This window comes from Candoia aspera, chromosome 13 (genome assembly GCF_035149785.1).
Source record: "Candoia aspera isolate rCanAsp1 chromosome 13, rCanAsp1.hap2, whole genome shotgun sequence".
Lineage (NCBI taxonomy): Eukaryota > Metazoa > Chordata > Lepidosauria > Squamata > Boidae > Candoia > Candoia aspera.
Genome location: NC_086165.1, coordinates 9,983,379 through 9,993,601, shown reverse-complemented (window position 1 = coordinate 9,993,601; position 10,223 = coordinate 9,983,379). Strand labels below are relative to the sequence as shown.

Genomic DNA, 10,223 nt, shown 5'->3' with positions numbered 1-10,223 from the left:
GGCAGCTGTTATCATCCTGCAAGAAACAGAGCTTGCAAGATCCCCACCCAGAAATAGATAGGTTTCTCTGTCTCCTAAACTGTTTCCTCCTTTGTGTTTGAAATTACCAACACAATATAAAGTTTTGACTCAAGGAGATTAAGAAAGATAGAAAGTGTCTTCTTCCTTGGGCTCAAAACCTGTAAGTTCCAAACAACTGTAGGGGTGTTTGTTTCTGGAGGAAAGCCTTCCTCCCCTTCCCCACCCCGAAAATTTGAGATACTAAAATAAAATGAGATGTGCCAGAAAACTCTTGATGCTTCTTACTCCAGCTGGCCTTTATTCCCCTTTTAAGAAAAACTAACTTCTGGTGATGGTACACTGGGTGCTGAGTTAGAATGCTGTATTGCATTCTGTTGTAATGCAGCTTCCCTGCAGCTTCTGAATGCCTTATATTGGGAGTGGGGGGAGAGAAGGGAAGTGATTACTGCAAAATCCCACCCAAAGGTCACAAGTCTCACCTTCCATGCTGTTACTTTTCTGTAGCTGACGCAGTGATTCATTCAGGTTCTTTTCTCTGAATAGGCAAATGCCAAGCTGCACCATCACAGACCTTTGAAAACGGAATCACCAGGCAAAGACATCTAACGTCAAGATACGTGTAGTGAAAGTCAATGGAATTTTTCCTTCCACTGAATTAAGCATACCAACAAATTTGGTATGAAATAGGCTTGTCTTTCAAATCAATAAAGAACGAGACAGAGTCACTGGGGTTTTTCTCTCTTTAATTCCAATCTGGTTCATTTCAATATTTTTAATGAATACATTTTGGCAAATTGTGTTTTATGTTGTAAAGTCCAGACAGAAATCAACATTTTGGATGATCTTTGTTGGAAGCATATTTTAAGGAAGAAGAATACATTAGAAAGATTAATAGAGCTTTTGGAAAAAAAAGTTTGGAAATCCATCCTAATAATAGCTATTGCTATTGCTCATTATAATATAATAAAAAACAGCAAAGTGAATTGTTTACTGTGGCATACAAAGTCCTCCCAGTTTGCCCCAAATTATTCCTCCTTAAAATTTGGCGTCCTTTAGGCTTCAAGGAAAATCACAGCTCCTCCGCCAGGGTTGGTAGCAAACAGGCTGTTTTCTTCCTGGGCTAACCTTTGGCCATAATTTTTGTAGTAAGCCTCCTTCACATTTGCTAGGAATCTCTCCAGTCTGTCCACAGGAACCAATGACACAGTGCAGCCACCCCATCCTGCCCCAGTCAGGCGTGACCCAATTGCTCCAAACTGCCTAGAAGAACAAAAACAAGTAAACAGATTTTAAAGCCTAAGTCAAGCGAGAACGTGTCTTGCATGCAGTGAATCTACTGGTAAATGCTGGACATAAGCAGGTTAGATTTGTCCTCATTTTCAAAAGAACATGGACAACCATGATAGGCAGCTAAAAGTCAGGTGGAAGGAAGGTTGCAACCCAGTTCTGAACAGCTTGCATGTTTAGCCTCCTGGTATAATCTAATCTGAACTATGAATTTCCTATGAATTTCACAGTTTAAGTTCATCAGTGTCTGCCAGTCATGACGACTATATAATGTCACTAAGACTCTCAACACTAGCCAATACGAAACTGAACAGTAGGGTGACATTATGCCGATGTCCTGAATTAGTTTCCCATAGGCATATGGTTAGCTACTGTGATAGTCCAGATTAGGTTGCCCCTTACTCTAATCTCTCATAACTCTTCTGATATTTTTATGTACCTACCTCTCCACCAGACAAGGCAACAGACAGAGAATTGTTTTTTTAATTTCTTCCCTAATGGGAATGGCAACACTAGCTGCTGACGAATTCCAGGCCATTCTAGTTAAGTGAGTGGATCAGCTACACCATACCAGGACTGCTGTTCAGGTTTAGAATAAATGTGCATTGATTTGTTTGTAGTTTAGAAGACATGACAGCCCAATTTTGCTATACTTTTAGGTGTTTCATAAAATTTAGTTGCTGACCAGTTGCTTAAATATTCACCTCTGTATAGATGGCCACATTTGCAATAAGTTCTTCATATCTTGTTTTAATAATGTTTTGGTTTCTAATTATCATTTTCAAATTCATGCACTTTTGCTTGAATTTGGAAATGATAATTAGAAACCCAAACATTATTAAAATAAGATATGAAGAACTTATTGCAAATGTGGCCACCTAAAGCATTATCTTATGGAGGAGCAGCAAGATAAAAGCGTCGTCTGTCACCAGCATTAAATCCTCTATTTCAGAGGTTCTCAAATTCTGCAGTACCATGATCCCCTAAAAAGATAAATGGCTTTATGTCATGTTCCCCGTTTCAATGTTCTGTTAACATCGTAACGTTTCACATGTCAGACCGTTTTCCGTGTCTGCCTGCCTTGCTCATGGCTGGGTTTTTCCATTCCTGCGCTCTGCCTTGTTTTGAAACTTTGGAATGTATGTTTGGGTTTTCATTCCTGTTCAAGGTTACTTTCCCAGGCGCGTGTAACGGATCCTAGCACCTGGGAGGGGGTGCGTGCTGACGGGTGCTTGGGGCGGGACTGAATTGAAGGCAAGGCTTTTAAGTTTGTATTTCGCGCGCTTTGGCTCATTCTCAGCTTTCTCTGTATTTGCATACTATTCCTTTAATAAATCAGTTATCTTCAAGCCCGAGCTTGTGAGACTGAGTATTTGGGATTAGGCAACCATTACACGTTACTTACTTAACTTACGTTACTTATTTAACTTACACTATTTACTTAACTTACGTTACTTACTTAACTTACGTTACTTGACTTACACTATTTACTTAACTTACGTTACTTAACTTGCACTATTTACTTAACTTACGCTATTTACTTAACTTACGTTACTTACTTAACTTACGTTACTTAACTTACGCTATTTACTTAACTTACGTTACTTAACTTACGCTACTTAACTTACGTTACTTACTTAACTTACGCTATTTACTTAACTTACGTTACTTACTTAACTTACGTTACTTAACTTACGCTATTTATTTAACTTACGTTACTTAACTTACGCTACTTAACTTACGTTACTTACTTAACTTACGCTATTTACTTAACTTACGTTACTTACTTAACTTACGCTATTTACTCAACTTACGTTACTTACTTAACTTACGCTATTTACTTAACTTACGTTACTTCCTTAACTTACGTTACTTCCTTAACTTACGTTACTTCCTTAACTTACGCTATTTACTTAACTTACGTTACTTACTTAACTTACGCTATTTACTTAACTTACGTTACTTACTTAACTTACGCTATTTACTCAACTTACGTTACTTACTTAACTTACGCTATTTACTCAACTTACGTTACTTACTTAACTTACGTTACTTAACTTACGCTATTTACTCAACTTACGTTACTTACTTAACTTACGCTATTTACTTAACTTACGTTACTTCCTTAACTTACGTTACTTACTTAACTTACGCTATTTACTCAACTTACGTTACTTACTTAACTTACGCTATTTACTTAACTTACGTTACTTACTTAACTTACGTTACTTAACTTACGCTATTTACTTAACTTACGTTACTTAACTTACGTTACTTATGCTACTTAATTTACGTTACTTACTTAACTTACGCTATTTACTTAACTTACGTTACTTACTTAACTTACGCTATTTACTTAACTTACGTTACTTCCTTAACTTACGTTACTTACTTAACTTACGCTATTTACTTAACTTACGTTACTTACTTAACTTACGTTACTTAACTTACGCTATTTACTTAACTTACGTTACTTAACTTACGTTACTTATGCTACTTAATTTACGTTACTTACTTAACTTACGCTATTTACTTAACTTACGTTACTTACTTAACTTACGCTATTTACTTAACTTACGTTACTTCCTTAACTTACGTTACTTACTTAACTTACGCTATTTACTTAACTTACGTTACTTACTTAACTTACGCTATTTGCTCAACTTACGTTACTTAACTTATGCTACTTAATTTACGTTACTTACTTAACTTACGCTATTTACTTAACTTACGTTACTTACTTAACTTACGCTATTTACTCAACTTACGTTACTTACTTAACTTACGCTATTTACTCAACTTACGTTACTTAACTTACGTTACTTAACTTATGCTACTTAATTTACGTTACTTCCTTAACTTACGCTATTTACTTAACTTACGTTACTTAACTTACGTTACTTAACTTATGCTACTTAATTTACGTTACTTCCTTAACTTACGCTATTTACTCAACTTACGTTACTTACTTAACTTACGCTATTTACTTAACTTACGTTACTTACTTAACTTACGTTACTTAACTTACGCTATTTACTTAACTTACGTTACTTAACTTACGTTACTTAACTTATGCTACTTAATTTACGTTACTTCCTTAACTTACGCTATTTACTTAACTTACGTTACTTCCTTAACGTACGTTACTTACTTAACTTACGCTATTTACTTAACTTACGTTACTTACTTAACTTACGCTATTTACTCAACTTACGTTACTTACTTAACTTACGCTATTTACTTAACTTACGTTACTTAACTTACGTTACTTAACTTACGCTATTTACTTAACTTACGTTACTTAACTTACGTTACTTAACTTATGCTACTTAATTTACGTTACTTACTTAACTTACGCTATTTACTTAACTTACGTTACTTACTTAACTTACGCTATTTACTTAACTTACGTTACTTCCTTAACTTACGTTACTTACTTAACTTACGCTATTTACTTAACTTACGTTACTTAACTTACGCTATTTACTCAACTTACGTTACTTAACTTATGCTACTTAATTTACGTTACTTACTTAACTTACGCTATTTACTTAACTTACGTTACTTACTTAACTTACGCTATTTACTCAACTTACGTTACTTACTTAACTTACGCTATTTACTTAACTTACGTTACTTACTTAACTTACGTTACTTAACTTACGCTATTTACTTAACTTACGTTACTTAACTTACGTTACTTAACTTATGCTACTTAATTTACGTTACTTACTTAACTTACGCTATTTACTTAACTTACGTTACTTACTTAACTTACGCTATTTACTTAACTTACGTTACTTCCTTAACTTACGTTACTTACTTAACTTACGCTATTTACTTAACTTACGTTACTTAACTTACGCTATTTACTCAACTTACGTTACTTAACTTATGCTACTTAATTTACGTTACTTACTTAACTTACGCTATTTACTTAACTTACGTTACTTACTTAACTTACGCTATTTACTCAACTTACGTTACTTACTTAACTTACGCTATTTACTTAACTTACGTTACTTACTTAACTTACGTTACTTAACTTACGCTATTTACTTAACTTACGTTACTTAACTTACGTTACTTAACTTATGCTACTTAATTTACGTTACTTACTTAACTTACGCTATTTACTTAACTTACGTTACTTACTTAACTTACGCTATTTACTTAACTTACGTTACTTCCTTAACTTACGTTACTTCCTTAACTTACGCTATTTACTTAACTTACGTTACTTACTTAACTTACGCTATTTACTCAACTTACGTTACTTAACTTATGCTACTTAATTTACGTTACTTACTTAACTTACGCTATTTACTCAACTTACGTTACTTACTTAACTTACACTATTAACTTACGTTACTTACTTAACTTGCACTATTTACTTAACTTACGTTACTTACTTAACTTACGTTACTTAACTTACGTTACTTCCTTAACTTACGTTACTTACTTAACTTGCGCTATTAACTTACGTTACTTACTTAACTTACGTTACTTAACTTACGTTACTTAACTTATGCTACTTAATTTACGTTACTTACTTAACTTACGCTATTTACTTAACTTACGTTACTTACTTAACTTACGCTATTTACTCAACTTACGTTACTTACTTAACTTACGCTATTTACTTAACTTACGTTACTTCCTTAACTTACGTTACTTGACTTACGCTATTTACTTAACTTACGTTACTTACTTAACTTACACTATTTACTTAACTTACGTTACTTACTTAACTTGCACTATTTACTTAACTTACGTTACTTCCTTAACTTACGTTACTTAACTTACGTTACTTCCTTAACTTACGTTACTTACTTAACTTGCGCTATTAACTTACGTTACTTACTTAACTTACGTTACTTGACTTACGCTATTTACTTAACTTACGTTACTTACTTAACTTGCACTATTTACTTAACTTACGTTACTTACTTAACTTACGTTACTTAACTTACGTTACTTACTTAACTTATGTTACTTGACTTACGCTATTTACTTAACTTACGTTACTTAACTTGCACTATTTACTTAACTTACGCTATTTACTTAACTTACGTTACTTACTTAACTTACGCTATTTACTTAACTTACGTTACTTAACTTACGTTACTTACTTAATTTACGTTACTTACTTAACTTACGTTACTTGACTTACGCTATTTACTTAACTTACGTTACTTACTTAACTTACGTTACTTACTTAACTGACGTTACTTGACTTACGCTATTTACTTAACTTACGTTACTTACTTAACTTACACTATTTACTTAACTTACGTTACTTACTTAACTTGCACTATTTACTTAACTTACGTTACTTCCTTAACTTGCGCTATTAACTTACGTTACTTACTTAACTTACGTTACTTACTTAACTTACGTTACTTAACTTACGTTACTTACTTAACTTACGTTATTTACTTAACTTACGTTACTTACTTAACTTACGTTACTTACTTAACTTACGTTACTTACTTAACTTACGCTATTTACTTAACTTACGTTACTTAACTTACGCTACTTAACTTACGTTACTTACTTAACTTACGCTATTTACTTACGTTACTTACTTAACTTACGCTATTTACTCAACTTACGTTACTTACTTAACTTACACTATTAACTTACGTTACTTACTTAACTTGCACTATTTACTTAACTTACGTTACTTCCTTAACTTACGTTACTTAACTTACGTTACTTCCTTAACTTACGTTACTTACTTAACTTGCGCTATTAACTTACGTTACTTACTTAACTTACGTTACTTGACTTACGCTATTTACTTAACTTACGTTACTTAACTTACGTTACTTAACTTATGCTACTTAATTTACGTTACTTACTTAACTTACGCTATTAACTTACGTTACTTACTTAACTTACGCTATTTACTCAACTTACGTTACTTACTTAACTTACGCTATTTACTTAACTTACGTTACTTCCTTAACTTACGTTACTTGACTTACGCTATTTACTTAACTTACGTTACTTACTTAACTTACACTATTTACTTAACTTACGTTACTTACTTAACTTGCACTATTTACTTAACTTACGTTACTTCCTTAACTTACGTTACTTAACTTACGTTACTTCCTTAACTTACGTTACTTACTTAACTTGCGCTATTAACTTACGTTACTTACTTAACTTACGTTACTTGACTTACGCTATTTACTTAACTTACGTTACTTACTTAACTTGCACTATTTACTTAACTTACGTTACTTACTTAACTTACGTTACTTAACTTACGTTACTTACTTAACTTACGTTACTTACTTAACTTATGTTACTTGACTTACGCTATTTACTTAACTTACGTTACTTAACTTGCACTATTTACTTAACTTACGCTATTTACTTAACTTACGTTACTTAACTTACGTTACTTACTTAATTTACGTTACTTACTTAACTTACGTTACTTGACTTACGCTATTTACTTAACTTACGTTACTTACTTAACTTACGTTACTTACTTAACTGACGTTACTTGACTTACGCTATTTACTTAACTTACGTTACTTACTTAACTTACACTATTTACTTAACTTACGTTACTTACTTAACTTGCACTATTTACTTAACTTACGTTACTTCCTTAACTTGCGCTATTAACTTACGTTACTTACTTAACTTACGTTACTTACTTAACTTACGTTACTTAACTTACGTTACTTACTTAACTTACGTTACTTAACTTACGTTATTTACTTAACTTACGTTACTTACTTAACTTACGTTACTTACTTAACTTACGCTATTTACTTAACTTACGTTACTTAACTTACGCTATTTACTTAACTTACGTTACTTACTTAACTTACGCTATTTACTTAACTTACGTTACTTACTTAACTTACGTTATGTCATGTTCCCCGTTTCAATGTTCTGTTAACATCGTAACGTTTCACATGTCAGACCGTTTTCCGTGTCTACCCGCCTTGCTCATGGCTGGGTTTTTCCATTCCTGCGCTCTGCCTTGTTTTGAAACTTTGGAATGTATGTTTGGGTTTTCATTCCTGTTCAAGGTTACTTCCCAGGCGCGTGTAACGGATCCTAGCACCTGGGAGGGGGTGCGTGCTGACGGGTGCTTGGGGCGGGACTGAATTGAAGGCAAGGCTTTTAAGTTTGTATTTCGCGCGCTTTGGCTCATTCTCAGCTTTCTTTGTATCTGCATACTATTCCTTTAATAAATCAGTTATCTTTAAGCCCGAGCTTGTGAGACTGAGTATTTGGGATTAGGCAACCATTACATAAAGCTGAGAATCATTTATATCAGTTCCGCTAGCCCCATCCAAAGTTTGGGTAAAGAGGAGCACTAGCGATGATGGAACCCCCGCTTCGTGAAGAAGGGAGCGAAGAAGAGCCGGACTCGACAAAGACTCTGCTAGCTCCAACTTCGAGAGCGCAAAGGGCAGCACGTCGGGAGAGGCGAGAGGTCCAATTGGATGAGCTATTGTTGGCGGTGCAGGGTGCCACAGGGGGTGAACCCCAACTTGAAATGGAAGCAGCACCGGGGAGGGGATCTCCACAACCATCCTGGGAACCCGAAATCCCCTTATCACCGAGGGTGGTGGTGACCAATAGACCCTTGGAAGAGCCTGTCACCCCTGCCCACATGAAAGCAATAGAGGACAAAATGGAGATGATCGTGACCCTATTAAAGGATATCCCCAGGGGCCCGGGGTCCCTACAGGCAGACTGGGAAGAAGACCCCTCCCAGCTGGCTTTCCCAAGACAGAGGTCCCTATCATCATTCCGGGGAAGAAGTAAGACTCGGGCTCCCCGTCAATTGGGAGGAAGGGAGCTGAGGGCATCCAGAGATCGACCACCACCAGGGGCTCGAAGGATGTTGTTTGCAGAGCCACCACAGCCGGTGGAGCCGGTAAGAACCTTTCCACCCTTTGGGGTGAAGTTTGATGGGGACCCTACCACGCTCTCCTTCTTCATCACAAATGCTAGACGTTATATGGAGGACTGGGGGCGAAGTTTTCGGTCAGAACAGGGCAAGATTAATTTTATTGCCAACAAGCTGAAGGGGAGGGCAGCCGATTGGTATGTACAGCTGTGCCAAGCGGAGGCCACGGAGTTAGAGGACTTTGATGAGTTTCTGTGGTCCCTTAAACAACACTTTGAAGACCCATTGGCTCGAGAGAGAGTGAAAAGCTCCCTGAGAAAACTTTATCAAGGAACCCTCTCTGTTGCAGACTATGCTTTGGAATTTAAAGCCCTGGCGGGAAAGGTGGAGGACTGGTTCCAATCAACCTTGGTAGAGATGTTCAAGCAAGGGCTGGAGACGGAAATCCTCCGTTGGGCTTTGTGTAGGGACGATCCTAAAACTTTATACGGCTGGATTCAGCTGGCGGGCAGTGCGGAAAACGCTCTGCAAATGTATGCCCATAGTAAGGAACTGAGACAAGCCCGAATCGCGAAGGGAGCTCGTGCTACGGGATATTCGAGTCGCCCTAAACCAAAAACCTGAGAGGAAGAAAGGGGACGACGATTTGCAAAAGGTCAGTGCTTGAGATGCGGGAAAGATGGGCATCGTGCCACTTCGTGCCCAAGATGCCGACCAGAGGAACGGCCAGGAAAAGCGCCAGGGAAATCGCCATCCCTCCCACGCAAGATGAAGGCTGCATGCGCCGAACTCGACCCTCCAGACCTTCCATTCGGGGAAGAGGAAGAGGAATTACAGTTCGATCAGCCGGTGGGAAAAGCCTTCCACCTGCCCTGAAGGGCACCGTTGGGCAGGTGGAAGAAACCGGGCGCGACCACGATTCGGTGAGTGGGAACTTCCCTACAATGACTGTCAAAGTAAAATTGGGCTCTAGAACCAAAACTGTTGAACTCTGGGCCATGCTGGACTCGGGTTGCTCCCGTTTGCT

At 36.4% G+C, this 10,223-nt stretch overlaps 1 protein-coding gene across 1 annotated transcript in view; it reads right to left on the bottom strand.

Moving 5' to 3' along the window:
- Positions 1–750: 750 nt before the first annotated feature.
- GALK2 (galactokinase 2) overlaps positions 751–10,223 on the bottom strand; it is a 57,971-nt gene continuing 48,498 nt past the window's right edge. Inside the window, exon 10 of the mRNA XM_063313871.1 lies at positions 751–1,281. Within this exon, the coding sequence (XP_063169941.1) occupies positions 1,074–1,281 (208 nt within the window). The 3' untranslated portion in view covers positions 751–1,073. The remainder of the gene's footprint in view (positions 1,282–10,223) is intronic.